This window comes from Brassica rapa, chromosome A09 (assembly GCF_000309985.2).
Source record: "Brassica rapa cultivar Chiifu-401-42 chromosome A09, CAAS_Brap_v3.01, whole genome shotgun sequence".
NCBI lineage: Eukaryota > Viridiplantae > Streptophyta > Magnoliopsida > Brassicales > Brassicaceae > Brassica > Brassica rapa.
Genome location: NC_024803.2, coordinates 9,877,191 through 9,896,348, shown reverse-complemented (window position 1 = coordinate 9,896,348; position 19,158 = coordinate 9,877,191). Strand labels below are relative to the sequence as shown.

At 29.3% G+C, this 19,158-nt stretch overlaps 2 protein-coding genes across 2 annotated transcripts; one reads left to right on the top strand and one right to left on the bottom strand.

Moving 5' to 3' along the window:
• The first annotated feature begins 10,451 nt into the window (after positions 1 to 10,451).
• On the top strand, positions 10,452 to 11,467 carry LOC103838534. The gene is made up of 2 exons (XM_009114981.1): positions 10,452 to 11,137; positions 11,443 to 11,467. Exons 1-2 carry the CDS (start codon positions 10,452 to 10,454, stop codon positions 11,465 to 11,467), a joined length of 711 nt encoding a protein of 236 aa, XP_009113229.1.
• Positions 11,468 to 11,832: 365 nt separating this feature from the next.
• On the bottom strand, positions 11,833 to 14,545 carry LOC103838427 (uncharacterized GPI-anchored protein At1g61900). The gene is made up of 8 exons (XM_009114863.3): positions 14,476 to 14,545; positions 14,069 to 14,188; positions 13,417 to 13,998; positions 13,089 to 13,334; positions 12,965 to 12,976; positions 12,722 to 12,865; positions 12,582 to 12,626; positions 11,833 to 12,181 (listed from the first exon to the last, which is right to left on the bottom strand). Exons 1-8 carry the CDS (start codon positions 14,543 to 14,545, stop codon positions 12,108 to 12,110), a joined length of 1,293 nt encoding a protein of 430 aa, XP_009113111.1. The 3' UTR covers positions 11,833 to 12,107.
• Between the last annotated feature and the right edge of the window lie 4,613 nt (positions 14,546 to 19,158).

Sequence of the window (19,158 nt, the reverse complement as noted above, 5' to 3'; positions counted from 1 at the left end):
AATTTGTTTTAGGAAATATATTAAATACGAAAATTAAACTAAATTTGATTTATGAAATGGTTTAATAAATATGAAAAGATAATGATTACTTAAAGATAGGTTCATTAATTACTTCTGTGGCATACCATTGTAAATAAGTAGGAAAACTTAGGGGTATTTTATAATTGTACTTCTCTTTTAATAGATTAGATTGACCACCATATCTGACCACCATGGTTAATATGCTTCACCATTTAGTTTTTAGCAAAATTATTAACTTAACGTAGTTGACCACTATAATTGTATAGTTCTATAAAATATTAATGAAATATTAATTATTGGTAATATTTATACACACGTTAGAAAATAATAATATAAAACTATTAATTTGTAACAAAACATTTATCATATTATTTTTTCAAAAAAAAAAAATATTTATGATGTTACTCTCTAAACATTTTGAAAACCAAACCAAGATCGACTCAGTATATATATTGGTTGACTGGTTTGACCAGTTTAACCTGCTTAACGAGTTTTTAAAATTTATTATAATTATATATGTATATATACCATATGTTTTAAGAAAGAAAAAAAGGAATTCTATATGAACTTAAATTATTGGCATACATAAATTAACATTCAAATCACCATGTATATTTTTTCTTACGACAAAATTTTAAATGTTATATTAATGGAAAATTTTGAAAACATATAAGATTTAGATGACAAGTGGGAATAAGACTTATAATTTTTCGTATGAAATAATATGTGAAAACTGAAAAGACAAAAACTAATTAATCACTAACAGCTTCATAACAAAATTCTTAGAACAATTAAAAGACTATAAAATATGTTTTGGTTTAGCAGAATCCATGGTTTTTTTAATCCGGGCCTGGGTTTTTCAAATACAGTTTTTATTGTTCCAAATCATCGGTTTTACTGGATTTTTCCAGTTTCTCTCAAATCCAGGTTGACTGGCCTGACTAGTTTATCGGGTTTTTAAAATTTTACTATATATTATATATGTATATATACCATGTTTAAAGGAAAAAATGAATTCTATGTGAACTTAAATTGTTGACATACATAAGATTAACATTCAAATCACCATATATATATTTTTCTTACAACAAAATTTCAAGTCATCGGTTTTACTGCATTTTCCAGTTTTTTTTTTCAAATCCCAAATTTTAAACTGAATCGAACTCAACTTATTAGACGAGTCATGGTCGGACTGTTTTCGAGTGGTTGGCCCGGTCTGATTTCTAAAACATTGCAATGTTTATAACATAAAATATCCCGCGCTTTCAAAGCGCGGGTCAAAATCTAGTTTTACATTAAAACATTAGTGAGAATATAATAAAATGTAAAATAATAATAAAATTTATTTTTAAATTCAATTTATATTTAACGTTTTATTATTGTATATTATGCAGGAAAATACCTATTCTTTGTGAAACGAAAATAATATTTTTTTTCTTTTTTTTTCAGATGTAAACACGCATACCCTCACCTATCCATCATCTAAGGCAAAAAAAGAACATTCAGTTTAAGATGGATAGAGTAATATATAGAAATTAGATATAATTAGTAGATTAATTTCTTTTCTTTTTTGTAAAAGTAAACTATTAACTGTTATTTGTTGATGACTAAAACCAAAATCATAGCCGAGACTGAAATATTGGGTATATTACTATCTCTTATATATTAATTGAGAAATATTACAACATTGTTTTGTAGCCACGTGTCACCATGAGAATGAAACTGAAGTTTTTTAGAGAATTGGGTTGGTCCATCTTAATTTATACTAGGTGGATGCCCGTGATTTCGTGGGTTTGAATGTTTTATAACAATATATTTATTATAATTTTTTTAATTAAAATATGATTTTATCATTATGTGTTTGCTGTTAAATATTTTTCTAAAAATGATTGTTTTAAAAAAAGGATAAATAAGACTATTTTAAATACTTTTTGATATTTTGTATTGATAATTGTACTAAAATTTGTTACATATAATATTCATGATTCAATTTTTAATGAAATTACTTAAGTTTTGAAGGTATAATACTGAAACTTTTGAAATATTTTATATAGTTTAGAAATATTTGATTCCTAAAAATTATTTTATGAAGCATTATATCATAAATTATTTTGTGCAGTATATTTAGGTCATTTGGATAATGATTATAAAACTGGTTCTAGAACTGATTTTCTTACTCATAAAATAAAACAAATTAAAATCATTAACAAATCAAATTATAATATTATTTCTCAAACTCTCTATATGATCGACACCTAACAAAAAAATAATTAAGTGATTTCTCATTTAGTATAAAATGAAAATTTAATATAGTTTTTATAAATTAATTTATAAGCTTGTATAAAAGACTTAAAACCTCCTATCATAATATAAAACATATGATAATCTAAGATAAATAATTTTATAAATGTATTTATACTTTTTATAAATGATTTATAAAGCTTGTATGAATTTTATTAGACATTAATAGTTATTATAATACTTTATATACAAATATATGGCTTTATAGAAGAATATAAAATCAATATATCAATTTTAATAATAAAAACTGTTTATTATTTTATGTAGCTTACAAATATATAAAAAACTATCAAACATTACTATTCTTTCTATAGTTTCAACAAATAGTTACCATAAATAATTATTTGTAATATTATATAAATTTTTGGCAAGTGATATTAACTGTTTATAGACTTTTTTTAATCCAATAAAAAATAAAAATAAAAATTAAAAATTATCTACCAATCAATTTATAACATTTTCTTTAAAATTTCATAAATGATCGACGCATAAAGAAAAATCTCTTAACTGACTTCTCAATTAATATATAGTAGCATAATATGATAAGATTTTATAAATTAATTTATAAACTCTTATAGATGACTTACAAACTTTTATCATAATTTAAAATATACAATAAGCCAAGATAAATAATTTGATAGAAAGAATTTATATATGTCTTCTAAAGCATGTAATATGAACTTTAGAAGATGTTAATAGTTATTATAATAATTTATATAAAATATAATGCTTTTAAGTTTTAAGTAAGAAAACAAATTCATTATCCTCCTATATAATTCATTTTATATAATTCATTATGTAAATAGAAAACTATTTTACTTATTTTATATAGTTTATAAATATTAAAAATAATTGATCAAACATTATTAATATATCTATAATTTCAACAGTTAGTTATCATTAGCTATTATCTGCAACATTACATAAAAGCTATCTATTACTATACCTTATATATTAATTGAGAAACATTACAAAGTTGTTTTGTAGCCACGTGTCACCATGAGAATGAAACTGAATTTTTTTAGAGAATTAGGTTGGTCCATCTTAATTTATATTATATTTTTTATTAAACTAACTATTAAACTGATAAATAGTGTACAAAAAAATATTCTCACACTTTTCTTAAATAAAATCTACAAAATTACCTAATATGATTAACGTATATATGACAATTAATGATTATGAATAATAAATATTTGATAATATTTTTTGTATTTTAGCTCTTTTTTGTTTAATTTTATATTATTAAAATATATTAAAAACCACATTAATCATATATTAAAAAATAACTTTTTTTCTTATATGTTATATTTTGAATGCTTAAAATGACTATAAATTACTAAAAATGTTAAATGTCTAACACTAAAATTTTGTGATTAATAGTTTAACTTTTTTTGGTAATAAGAAGATACAAATGATCATAAATCGTATGAATATGTAGTCTCATTTATTAGACATTCATATTATATATTAATAAACTTTAAAATTACATTATATAGCATAGAAAAATACTTAAATATGATAATTTATAAATTTGTATTGAAAAATATTGAAACTCTAATATTTTAATTTTGAAATTTGCATTCAAAAAATCGCACATCAGAAATTTTTGTGTTTATCATATGAGTATGATTTCTCAATAATAAATATTTATATTAAAATATACTATATATCTATGTCCATGTCACTGAAATTTAGTTATATACCATATAAAATAAATAAAATGATTGTTTTAATTTATTTACCAAAAAAATATTGTAAATAAACAAGATGTATTGTTTTGATTTATGTATTTACTCTAATTTATTTATATATATAATACGTAAATGAATACCAATGAATAATAATAGATTAAAAAGAGTTTATATATAACATTCATCCCGCGCAATTGCGCGGTTTTAAGCTAGTATTTTGTTATTTAACTTGTTATTATTAAGAGAAAAGTGTTTATTTATTTTTAATAACGATAATATGGGTGTAATATGTAACTTTTTAACCAAAATGTCTATTGATTTATTCAATATATTGGTTGACTTAATTTACATTTAATAAGTTAATTATATTAGTATTTGTTTAGAAATAATAATATATCTAAAAATGATTTTAGTATTATATGATCCTCAGTACTAATTAACTCGTTTATTCTTTAAGGCTTTAACCAATTACGAAATGCTTCCATCTATGTTAGTTAATTGTGCTTAATAAAGAATCAATATTTTAAATGAGATGTAATATATATATATATATATATATCTGGCTTAGATGACAAACAGGTTAAATAATAATTTAAATCATGATTTTAAAATACCATAAATTGGTTTTTATTTTTTTAAAATACATTTAATCAAAAATACCTTAATAACGGTTTAGTGGTCATTTTTAAAGTTTAGAATTTAAGAGATGGGGTTGAGCTATCATTTTTTATAAATGATAGTCAAACATTTATAAATGAATTAAGAGGATTAATTTAGTTTTATCATAAATTTAAGATATTTATAAAAATAGTAATCTTTTAAAGGTAAATTTGAAAGTGGTATTCTGGTAAAACTGAATTACCTGTTTTATATTTTTATATCATCAAAATTATATAATATAACTTTTAGGGTCATCAAATTTCTGAAATTAGTTTTGAAAATTTATAATACAATACATATATATAATAAATATAATTTATTTAAAATTTTGAGTAGTTTTTCTGGTAAAAAGATTTAATTAGAGATAAAAGAGATATATTAATCTATATTAGAGAGAAGAAAAAAAACATTGGTCAACAGAAAACTTTTTTAGCGTTGATTAGAATATGTAAAGATAATGAGTCGTTTTGATCAAAAAAGAAAAAGAGAAAAAAAAAACGAAGAAGATGAGTCGTCGTAAGGATATCACGTGGGACAGCAAGCACGCTAAACTCGTGCATCAAATCAACACACGTACAGAGAGAGAGAGAGATCTATGGTCAACCTAACCGCAAACGCGGTTTGTCTCATAAACGCCAAACTACAAGTAACAAACTCAACAACGATCAATTGCGTATATTTCAGCCAAATGTGAACATAAAGATACAGTGTAATTTTCATGATTATATATAGCAGAAAATTATCCTTAACATGTGTAGTATTTGATTTGTCCTCTTCAATAAAATATTCTCAAAGGAATAACATGTCCAGAAATAATTAGATTTTTTTTTTCTTGACTAAAGGCATAATAATTAGATTCTTTTTTATCTATTAAATAAATATCCGATAAAGGAATTATCCAGTGATTACATTTATCGTAGAAAATTTAGTTGAGTATTAAATGTTTAAATCATATTCCATATGTCAAAAAATTTAAGAGTAACAATCTAAATCACATTCTAAAGTAAATAATTTCCCACCCCATATGATTGCCGAAGGTGTAAACAAATGTAGTCTCTGTCTCATGAAAGTCCAACCTTTTAACTAACTGTCGTATTTTTTTCAGTCAACGACAAGTAGTTAGCATAGACATAAACCTTTCCATTGACTTTCTGATACAAAATCATATAGGCCTTCATCATTTGATTTAGGGACATAAACTATTGTTTTTCCTTTGGAAGACAACTCAAACCTTTCAATTTTGATTCAGTACTAAAAAAAGTTTAAATATATCAAAATGTTAGTTTGATTTGTATTGAATAATGAAGTATTCACATCTTTAAGTTTTATTTTATTTAATGATGAATATTAATCATTTAATATCTATGAAACATATAAAATGTTAATTTTACTAGAAACATAAAGAGAAAAGGCTTTCAAGTTTTAAGCAAATATTTTTGGAAAATTCCATAAAAAATACCTCAACTAAATTTTGTTAAGATATTTTGTACACAAACTTTTTTTGTTACCCAGTTTAATACATTAACTAATTAGTTTGTCCATTCTAATATAGTAACTTTTTTAAGCGGTTCATTTTTATACCCAAACTATACTTATTTTAATTAAAATATTAATAAGTTGCAAATGAAACTTATAAAATCTCTCAAACTGAAAAAAATTTCTTAAGGTTATCAACTTTTTAGTTTATTTTTTTCCTAAAATTTAAAACTAACTTATTTTAAAAAGAAATGTTTTGAATTTGAGAGATTTTATAAGTTTCGTATGAAACTTATTAATATTTTTATAAAAATAAGTATTGTTGGGTATTAAAATAAGCAAAAAATTTTAAAGTTAGTGTATTAAAATGAACAAATAATTGGTTAGGGTATGACACTCGGTAGAAATAAAATTCGATATTAAATATCTTAACAAACTTTAATAGGGTATTTGTTTTTGGAATTTTCTCAATATTTTTCAACCTTGAAATATTATTCAAACCCTAACATATTTACATTATGAAGTTTTATTACTCTCTCTGCTTTTATTTCTTGGCGTTTTGAGTTTGTACATATACATTAAGAAAGTATTTAATTTCATTTTTATAAAAATAACATAATTTATAACTAATTAATCACAACCCAACCAATGGAAAAACAAACAGTACAATATAAAGAGTCATATAATGTAGTATTAATAAATTTTACATTGCAAATTGAAAAACTAATATAATTTAAAACAATTTTTTTCTAAAACGTCATTTATAAAAGACGGATGAGAGAATTCTACCTCAAATTTGATACCACTTTTTAAATTTAGTGATTTACTTTTAAATGCTAATCTTTTTTGTGATTTACTTTTAAATGCTACCGCATCCATATGAAATACAAAATACGATTGTTTCCAAGCATTACATGCTAGACTGTCACTTTTAAATGCTAATCATTTTCGTAAATACCTTAAATTTATTTTAAAAGACAAAACTAGAATTCTTAAATTATTTATAAAAATTTAAGAATTATTTATAAGAGTTTATAAACCCAACTCCACCACCCTAAATACTAAATCTTAAACGATAATCACTAAGCCATAAATATAAATATTTAATATTTTTGATCGAGGGTATTTGAAAAATAGTATTGAGCTTAGTAGCAATTTCTCAAAACAAAAGGAATATTATTTATCATGATGCATCCAAACTCTGCTACTTACATAAAAATATCTAGATTTTATTATTCTCGCAACTCAAACTCATCATCCGGATTCAACTCTTGAGTTGGAAACTATTTAATACTCGGGCCCCTTAGTACTCCTACTAAATATGCATATGCATGATTTAAATACTGAACATGTCATGTTGTAGCAGAAACTATTTTTAGTCATATAAATGAAAAACATCCAACATTCTTTTATAACCGTGATGTGATTCCAAAGGTTTTCTAGACCCAATGACTAATCAATACGAAACCTGCAGAATCCGCATTTTCTTACCATTTAAATCGCTCTGAATTGCCAAGGATAATCAAATTTATAGTGGTACTCACATCTGTGAACATTTTATCATTAGGCCAAAACCATTTGGTTATGATTTTCCTTATGATTTATGGCTATTATCCTCTAGGTAGTTATTAGTTAATCATTTTCATTTATTTTGTGTAAATATATGAGTTAAGATAAGATTAACACTTAAGTTAATCTCCATTTTCCTAGAGTCAGATCAAAACTTTGTCTCACTCATTCCCACGTGAATCGCGATCTCTACTTAGAGAAGAGGATATTGCGGAAATGAATAATGACTTATGACTTATGGTTACAGACTTACAGCTAAAATAATAATTAAGCATAGTTCAATTATTGATTTAATCAGATTTAAATCATAACTTCTGATTGGACTGCGTTATAAATTCTGACAGATGGACATGATATAGATGAACTGTTTTGTACCTAATGGATATCTACCATGCATATTTCCTCCCATAGATAGCCTAACATTGTAGGTTGCTATATTTAGTAGCAGGCTAGGGTTTTCTAAATCATATACATTCATACATATATCGTCTTGGAGTTATGTAAGATCGAAAACTCGAGAATCTCGTGGGTTTGGCTGGGTCTATATATCTATTGATGAATGAATTAAGAAGGTAGATGAGCTTAATTTAGTGAAAAAAAAACAAAAACTGGAGCTTTTGTTTTGTACTTGTAAGAAGTAATTAAATTTTGTATTTTTATGCCAGATATCACGTTATATCTTTTAATCAAACGTATGGCAAAGATAAGTGAAAAAACTGGAGCTTTTGTTTTGTACTTGTAAGAAGTAATTAAATTTTGTATTTTTATGCCAGACATCACGTTATAATTTTTAATCAATTTTTTATGTCAAACGTATGGCAAAAATAAACCCACTAGTACATTTTCAAGAGGCAAGCATTCATATTCTATATCACACATGATAGATTAAAAACTGAAAAAATCTCAGGTGGTCCTCAAAAATCTGAATAAAATAGTATTTTAAATAGCACAGGAATAGATAGAAAAAAAAAACGAACTAGGATATACATCCTATATTCATATGTGAGATAAATTGGTAAAATAACTTATCTTGTCTTTGTATTACAAAAAAGAAAAAAAAAAGGATTTTCTGCAAAACGACGTAGTTTTAAGATCCATCAAAATATGCACATATCATACACGTATACTTAATGGAAGGGTTATATTGCACGTTGAATGGAGTTGATAGGTTTGACTTGTATTTTTTCATTTGGAGGGTAAACTTGCAAAAAAAAAATCACTTGGAGGTTTTTTTTGCAGAAAACCCAAAAAAAAAAAAACTTATCTTGTCTTTATTGTACCAAAAATATATAAGTATTGTTAATTTGTTATACGACAAATTATTGAAGTGGAAGATCATAAACTTCGGAAAGCCGAAGACATCTTAACACATTGGGACAAAGGTCCGACATCAACGCCAAACTGAAGTTACTGAATCCCATTCTTGAAGTGGAAGATCATAAATGAAGAGGTGATAAAAGTCTTGTGCAAGTTGACTAAAACTCCTAATCTCTGCAACAACTTGCATGGTACATTTTTGTATCACGTGATATATTAAGATAGGCTACCCATTGAGATGTCACATCGTTAATTTTTCCAGAAAGTTTTGGTCACATAGTGTTGCTCTGGAAAATCACATCAACAAATTGAAAACATGTTATCTTATCATGCAACACATTGTAGGTATCCTAGTTCATCAAGCCCACTAAGTTCAGGCTGAGATTTTAGGACCCAAAACGAAATAGAAAATGACATGTTTTCTAAATAGTGATGTTATAATCTTTCCCATTGCAGTTCACATACTAAATCCTCCTAATAGTGCCAATAATAGGTCCAGTAATGTTGCCATTAACAAAAAAACTGTTCCATGAACGTGTTTCGTAGAGTTTCAATTTCTTTAAACGCAATTCCAGTTCACATTTTTTTAATCAAAGATATTTGTATCATTTGGCATGTGTACCTCCATCAGTCATGAATTCAATTTTTTTTGGGAAATAAATTATCATCACTTGGCTAGTCTGGGATTGAGATTCGGCCCAAGTGGTTTACATGGTGAATCGTAATAGATAATTGGTTAACCCTTTAACATTAGTCGGAAGGTATTCCAAACTCGGCTTAGGCAGTATGGTAGCCAATCCACTCTGTAGCACTAAGCGAGTTCTTCCTGAAGTCGATCGGATCAGCCGATAGGATTTATCAAATAAAAAAAGAAGATATTGGTATCATTGGACACTCATCGGAGTTATGCCCACCAACATATATGCTTTAGCCATACTAAGATCCAACGAACACCGTTGTCCTGGACTGGATGGATTATGTCAAAAGTATGTAATGTTCAAGACTTTAACATAAATTTCCAACCGAAGTATATAGTTGCCAGAATTTTAATTTCTTCGGTTTCAATCTAAAACAGAAACTAGAACTCTTGACCTTTCATTCTTGGTAATGATAACAAAAAATCAGATGTTTCTTGGTTTATATATAAAAGAGTACTATAAAAAATTTATCACAAAAGGTCCAACTATTCATTTGTCCGGAAACTCATTATGGTCTATCGAACCCGCTCAATCTGACTCTTGGGTTTGGAAAAGAATCCTGAAGCTCAGGCCTTTAGCTCTGCAATTCTGCAATAGAGTTGTGGGTAATGGCGCCACCACTAGTTTCTGGTTCGATGTTTGGACTCCCTTTGGCCAACTGATCAACCTAATAGGCATTGGTGGACCGCGAGCGCTTCGTGTAAGGAAAGAGGCAATGGTGGCGGATGCGGTATCTGGTTCAGCTTGGTCTTTACCACACCCTAGATCTCATCAGGAAGTGGATCTTCATTCTTACCTCACTACTATTACTCTCCCATTACCTGATGTTGATGATGTTTTTAAATGGAAAGCTGCTAATTACCCTTTGAAAGTGTTTAATTCTCAGGCTACTTGGGAGGTCTTGCGGCCAAGACAAGCAGCTCAACCTTGGCATGATATTGTTTGGTTCAAAGGGGCTGTTCCGAAGCACGCTATCTCGATGTGGATAGTGAACTATGATAGACTATCGACAAGAGCTCGACTGGTATCTTGGGGTCTATCGATACCAGTGTCTTGTCCCTTTTGCACAAACTTCCCGGAAACAAGGGATCACCTGTTCCTCTCCTGTCAGTACACCAATGATGTCTGGGCTCATGTCTTCACCAAATGCAACCCTCCTTCGCAGATGTTTGCTAACTGGGCGGAGCTACTATCCTGGATCAGAGCGCCACAATCAAGGAGGCGTTTTCTGCTCAGGATACTCGTCTCCCAAGCGGTTGTCTTTCACATTTGGAAACAGAGGAACAACCTGATCCATAACAACACTTCCCTGCCACCTACTAATGTATTCAGAGCCATTGACAGGGAGATGGGGAACATTATTTCTCTAGGAGGTCAAACAAGCTCTTCAATTCACTTATGGTTATGTGGTTGCGATAAATGTCTAAGTTATCCTGAACTTTGGATATCAATGACCCGTCTTGTTTTTTTTTTGTTTTTTGCCAAGATGTGTCAAACTTAAGATTTTGTTTGTGTAAAATCTTTCTTTCATTTGTATGATATTTACGATTTAGCAAAAAAAAAAAAAAACTATCAACACGTGAAAATAGCATGAATATGTTGGTCCTATTTGTTTTCATGTCGCAACAATCTGCAACTGCGACTTGCGATACAGTCGAACGTCATATATCACAAATCACAAGTTGCTATTTGTTTTGCTATCACAGGATTGATTGCACGATTAGATCATAAGTCGCATGTTATTGTTTGATTTGATTTACGCGACTTGTCACAAGTCATGATTTTAAATCCTAAAAAAGATTAGCAACTAAAAACCTATGATATGAAACGAATAACATTTGGTCACAGAATCTGTGGCATGCAAAAATGGCTGTTTAAACATCACATGGGAGGTCAAATAAGCAAAATCTGATCAAAATTCATAGAGCCATCACTTCTTTCCACCATCCCAAAGCTTATATGCATGCCTGATTTTGACAAATTTACCAACTAGAATCGGGTCCATATGAAATAAAAAGAATAAATTTAAATTTTGCATACAAATTAACCAAGTAGCACTTTTAATTTCCGAAATCAAATGTCTATAAATATATAAAAATTGCAAAGTAAACATATTATATATATATATATAAGCTTACAGAAAATAAATCCTACAAGACCTTTTTCTTTACATTAAAAAGGTTTCCAAGAATCATGAATCAATAAAGATAAAAGACTTTCCGAAACTTATACCTCAAACAACTCAAGCACTTGAACCGGTTATGTCAACATACTACTTCCAACAGCTGACTGTACCGGTTTGATCACAAAAACCACAGCTATTACTAGTAAACCGGTAAGAGATAAGAGTGAACCCAGTTTAGTTCTGGTATCATGACAGAAGCATCACAAGAACCATAGACAATACAAAGATCACCAAACGTTTCACTCCCTCATTGTAGAGACCTGCGAGATCAAAAGAAAATTAAAACACATTTCAGATTTGACTAACAAACCAATAAAGTTTTTAGTTTAGAGTATATTAAAGTCCCACATTGAGACTTTCTGGACAATATATAAAGACCATCTCCATTGTATTTTACTATTTATTCCTCTAGAATAGAATAATTCTATAATATAGGTGGAATTTACTCTAATGTATTCATTCTTCTAAAATAGCATTTCCCTATAATAGAGTAAAAAAATAGAGGAATGTTATTTCTTCCCTTAAATATAAAGAAAAATGTAGAAATTTCTATTTTAGAGGAAGATATTATGACAAAAATATACCAATCTTAACTCTTGAGCTATCTTTTGGTGAGAGCTAGGCCTATTACTAGTGTAACGTTAGACAGGAAAAACTTACTGGGTTGCGAGGAGGCAGCAGCAGGAAGAGCAGGGATTCTAACAGCTGCAAAAGAAAAGACAAAAGTGGATATAAGTTAAAGCACAAAAGAGATGTATATATCTAAAATCAAGAAGCTAGATACGATGATAACAACGCACTCTTTTTACAGGTAGAGGCTGAGGACTGAGATGAAGAAGGCCATGGGGCTGGAATGTTGTCATTCAGATCACAAGTGAAGCTAATTCCCGTGTCTTGATCGAATATCGCATCAGATGGTAAGCTTGGTAATAGACAACCAGATTCTTTAAACCAAAAATACAAAGAACAAAGTCTTAAGAGTTAATAAAAATGGTTTTAAGGTTTCTAACATGATGAATGTAAATGGGAAGTTTAATTCACACCTTGGTTTCCAACTGTTTGAATCCAACACCACAATGCATCATCAAGAACCAGAAAGATGAAGAAAACAGGTTAAAGATTTATATTGAAAAGGAAAATAGATGTTGAAAGTGTAAAGTAGAGAACCTTGAAGAGAGAAGTCTTTGAGACTTATATGACAAGCAGTGAAGACATTCTTAGTGATGTTTAGCTTCTGCAGCTTTGTCCCAAGAGAGGTTGCGCAGTCCAAAGCTTGCAAATTAGTTATAAGTGATTGCTTTTGCAGATGAGACACATAACTCTCCATTGCGCGGCAACAACTTGTTTGGTTACTCAACTCGTTGCTGCAGTTAGCACTGATGTGTCTCATGTGTGGAAACACAAGAGGACAAACTGAAACCAACACACACACACAAAAAACATGTTAACAAATCATAATTTAAAATGTTGAACCCTGATTTGGTTATACTTTTACCTCTATTGAGTTTGCAGTTTGCTAAACCTCTGAGAGTTTCCTTAGCCTGAGAAGGGTCAAGTTTAGTAGCGAGCCAACGGTGCACTATGTTCTTACAATCACTGATCCGAACCGAGTTATCCATCAAAGGCTCAGAGGCATTGAGAGTAATATTAGTAGCTGCGTCGAGTATGGCGTTTTGGCAAGCCTGTTCGCAACACTCCTTGACAGGATCAACTTTCTCACAAGCCAAAAGAAGCTTAGACGTATCCACCGCGCTTTCGAACTGATCCACGTCGGTCACAGGGCAGGAAGAAGCTGTGAGATTCGACGAGTGAAGGGAACATATACTCCCAAGCTTGCTAGAAGCGCCTTTGCCTACCAAGATCTGCTCTAAATCCGAGAGACAGTGCTTAGACTGTGTTCTGTTTAGTGCAAGCTGACCAGTTTCTTTGCTCGCTTTGCCGAGGATGATGGTGAGAGCAGCGTCTAGCTGAGGACAACACATGACATTGGCTAATAATGGAGCAAAGACGGTCCAGCAGTTGTGTGATGTTGTCTGAATCAAACTCTCGGAAGCAGTGAAATTAAGCGAGCAAAGCCCTGAAAGACACCAAAAAGAGTTAGTATCCAAAGGCAATCACAATGGAGAAACGTTAAGACAAGAAGAGACCAGAGAGCTTGGGGATGGTGGTGTTGATGTAAGGAGCCATAGGAGAAGGAGCAATGAAGGGAAGGAATGGTTGAGGAGACGTGTCTGGTGATATCTGAGGCAAGAACTCCTCAGATGAACCTATACCCAAACCAAACCATCACACAACAAGTTGAAGCATTACAGCATCTATAAACCTTAACATAAACACTCATGAAGCTCAACATTTCACCAGAATATTCGATTAATTTTCTACAGAAAGAGTGTAACTTTAGGATGACCCATCACAATAAACAAGCAGATTGTTCTAAATCAAGCCAAAAGAATCCAACTTTCAATCAAAAATTGTACCAATCAATTAAGGAAAGTGGTAAGTCATAAAACCCTTTGCTTATAAACCCTAATTAGAGAAGAGAATCAAGACTCACATAGAGATAGCAGAAACATGAATTGAAGAACCACGAAGAGACCTAGCTTGAACTCCGCCCTTCTCGTCATTTCTCTTCCTTCCTTTAACAGAGAGAGAGAGAGAGATTGTGGACTGTCTTTGGTCTCTTTCAAAGCGATGTTTTTTGTCACCACTACTGTCTGAGAAATCAGAAGGAAGAAGAAAGAGAGAAAGGCCGTTTCGGTGCGGGTTTGTAGTAAAAATCTTGGTAGAGAAGAAGATAGACACGAATAAAGAAGAAGTAAAACTCAGAAACAGCTGTCTTCGTCTTCGCAGAAAACAGAGAGAGACCCCACAAGGCAATGAACACAGACTGTTGTGTAATAAGAGAAGGGGAGCGCTTGAGAGCATTTATTACTCTCGCCATTAAAGTTCCCTTCCCACCTTTTTCTCTCTCTCTCTACCTCTAAATCTAATCTTTTTTACATAACCGGAATCAAACCGAAGTGTTAACCGAATTAGGAATTGGTAAACCGGATTTGATCATTAATTTATCATATACGTACTCCTACTCTGCTCTACTACTCGATTTTAATGTTCATTCGTACCGAGAAATTAAATAAACAAGGCCGCCCCGTTGGAGTAATTTATTAAACCTGTTGGTTAATACCGGTACAGACTGATTTCTCTGTGAGAACGCATTTATAACAATCGGGCCATCTTAGGCCATATTTATTTGTTTATTTGTTTCACTTTCAGAGAGTTTCGTCGTGCTGAAGAAATGGAACACCAATGACACGTGACTGTGCTTAAGGCGTAGGGTATGGGCACGTGATCGGAACCATGTTTACTGCTTGCTGCTTCCGGAAGCTAGAGCGAGGATTGATGGTAAAGTAGGCCTGCGGGATCTAGAACGCAATGATGGACGCGTAATGGGCTTATATGGCCCATAAAATGAGTTTTATATAATGTTAAGAGGTCTTTAATCTTTGACCATGGTTTTTTTTCTGACATCTTTGACCATGGTTTTTGTTGTTGTTCTTAAGGATTTGACAAAATAGTAAATTTTGATTTGTTTCCATTTGAACCAAAAAAATTGGATATATGTAACTCTTCGTAGCAAAACAAATACAAATATGCATTTTGCAATATCTGTGAGAAACGACACAAATCAAATATAGTAATATATTTAGGAACATATATTCATTTTGTTATATACATATAGTTTAAAAATTATACATATATATATATATGAAAAATTTCCTAGGATGGTCCTAAAAAGTTTTTTTTTCACAAAATAGTTTTATAAAGGTCAAAATGATCAAAATATTTCATTAAATATGTAAATAGACACTTATAACCATATGGTTAACTAATTTAGACTTATGGTTTAGGTCTGATGTCAGGGTTGGAGTGAGGTTTAAGAATTTTTTTAAATAAAAAATACAATAAATTTAAAATAAAATATTTTTAAATTGGTTCAAAAAATTCGGATTTCAAGATAAAATTGTGAAGAAAAAAATACGAAAAAAACCAAAAATAAGAAAAAGTTGGAATTCAAAAACGTATTATTCAAAATAATAATAATAATAATAATAAATTATTTTATGTATATTTATATATTTATAAAGTAAAAGTAAAAAGGTCTTTTACCTCTTTAATGAAAATTTATTTTGGTCTTTTTTTTTTCCTTGTGGACTATTTTGGTGAAATATCTATTTTAGGATCTTTTAAGAGAACTATCCAATATAAATTATATAACTATTATAATTTATGTAAGTTTTACAATATTTTAGTTACTAAATTTATAATTTTAGTTATTGAAAATTTTAAACTATATCTTTTTATTTTTAAAATAAAATATTATTATTTTATATTATTTTGAATTTTTTATTTATTTTTATTTTGTTTTATTTGTAAGGATAGAATCGGATATCTAGACACCGAATATATGGATACCTACAAATCGAATCCAATTGGATAACTGATAATTCCGACAAAATGGATAGGATCACGAGTACCTCCAAAAATGCGGATATTTAATTATTGTCCACCCTTAGTTTTTCATGGATATAAGAGCATTGGCTTAGCATTGCTAAGAAATCTATTGAATTTATCAAGCTAATTTAAATATTAAAATAAGATTAACCATTAAAATTTAACAAATGCTAAATGAATCTCTTAAGAAATAGTGAAAAATTTCAAATAAGAGAGTCTCATACTTTTTTATATTTTTATTTATTGTTTATTTTTTTGTGTAAAAAGATTTCTATCAATAATGACAATCTAAAGGAGTTCATTAATCTAAATTTGGTTAGAAGACCTTTTTCATATTTTTCTTCTTCTTTTTGTTAGGAGAATTTGTATGCAGAGCATCTTGTGACAGCAAAACAGTGGGAGCCCTAAATCAGTTTGAAAGCATACAAATATATTCGAGATTCTCTTGGTCTTGTCTTCTAACACTAATGGTTGGAGTTAATATATAAATTTTCAGAAAACAAACATAAAACAATAATAATAAGAATAATAATGTATCACTATTCCAAGGAAAACAAATAATTTAGTGTACTATTTCATTTGTCTTTTAGAATGATTTGATTTTATTATGGCAGGTGAGATTCTGATTCTTTTTTTTTTTTGTGTGTAAAGATTCTGATTCTTTCCGGCATACATAGACATGTATGGTTGTGCCTGAGCTAAGATCTTGTCATCCTTTCTTTCGTTTAATAAATTTTAATTTTTAACAGCCATATTTTTTTTCACATTCCATCTCATGAGCTGTTTCAACAAAACTAATACAATGTATATACAAAAACTAGATTGTGAAGATGTTTCTAAAAGTTGAGTAAGTTTATAAGTTAATAAGTTTGTTCAGCTTTTATTAGTTTTTGTATTCAGTTTGGTTTAACTTTAGTTGGACTTGGATTTAGTCAGCTGTCTCTCTTGTTTTTAGTAGAAAGAAGCTTAGAAGTAGAAAGCGATTTTCTTAGTGAGTACCGGAAACCTGAATTTGATCCCATCACAAACTATTGCTCTCAACCATGAACTAACTCGCACAAATCAAACATAAACTTAGTATTTTTCTCTCAGAGAATCGACTTCTCCAACTATAATATCTAAAAAAAATTTCATAATACTATGGCTTGTGGTTTTGATGGATCGTTAGTCTAAAACTCTCATGCCAGGTTTAAACTTTATTTAATCTCACGATCGAAATGTGGTCAATATAATACGGAAGAATCAAATTGTTGAGAATACCGATCAGTTTCATGTCAGTCAAACTCTGTTGGATGGCTTCTATTTTTATTCTCAAAGATGTCTTTTTATTAACTTAGTGGAGTACTCTTTACTAGAAAATTATTTATCTTGTAATCACAAAGGTTGTTTGTTTGTTTTATGGTTGGCTATTGATCGATGGAATCTACAGATCCAATCTTGGCTGGCCTTACGGCTTTGCACATGGCCAATCATTTTTCTTTTCTTTTTACATTTCCTTAAAATGACTATTCTGAATGTTATTTGTATTGTATGTCAGTTTAAAATGAAAAATTTGTTATAAAATGAAAAGTAGTATGAGATAATTTAAAATTTATTACTACAAATAATAAATAAAATCGTTATAAAATTTGTGTTTGTATTTTGTAAGTTGGTACTCAAGCCTTGCTCTCATCCCAAATATATGTGACCTCCCATGCTTTCTCGATCATTATGGCATCCGGTTCATGGTAGCTTCGCTTCTTGGTGATTATGCGTTAGTCCTAGAAGTTCTTAATATTCTAGTTCGTCCTTGCTTTTAAGTTTATGTACTATGTTTTGTTATTGGTTTTGTTACTTGGGGGAAATCTTTGCCTCGCCGGTTTATGGCTCTGGAAAGAGTGTTCTTTACCAGTTTTTGGTTTTATTTGTAAAAACTGCAGTTCATCCGTTCAAATATAATCGACAGATGACAAAAAAAAAATATTTGTAAGTTGCAAGTTGTAGCTACTGTTTACTAAACCTGTCTGATACTCTGTCGTTCACTCTCAGCCGTTCAAGATGACCACAGTGGACCATAGGTTTACGTCGCATAATATTACAAGTGGACTCTTGCTTTTGTTTATTAAGTTACCTCCATTATTTAAGAGAAAAATATTTAAACTTAACACGACCTCATAAAGAAGAATATCTCAACAAATATAATGAAAATAACAATAAATTATAGAGTGAATCTATGAAAAAAGAACAATATTTTAAAAGAGCTCACCTGAGTGAACATTAAACTAAAATTCTTGATAAATATATATAATCATGTTTTGCGCAAAATTAAAATCCAGAGCTAGAATTTAATTTTGTTACATTATATTTGTAATTATGAAAATTATCCAATATAAACTTTCTTGGGTCTTAACATTTTTCACCAGACAAAAAAACTTTCTCATACTAATATTTATCTTTGATGGACTATCAGACAGTCATCCATTCAAATCCATTTAATAGTTTTTTTTTTGAAATACTCATTTAATATTTAATCTATTTATTTAGATCAGAAACAAAGAAAGAAGAGAAAAATACCAAAATAGCACTAAATCAAGTTTTTGTTCCCAAACTAGCACTCAAGACCAAAAGTCACAAAAATAGCACTCAAGGGATGGGGTTTAAGGTTTAGAATTTAGGGTTTAGGGTTTAGAGTTTAGGTTTTAGGGTTTAGAGTTGAGAAGTGAGGTTTTGGGGATAAGATTTCAAA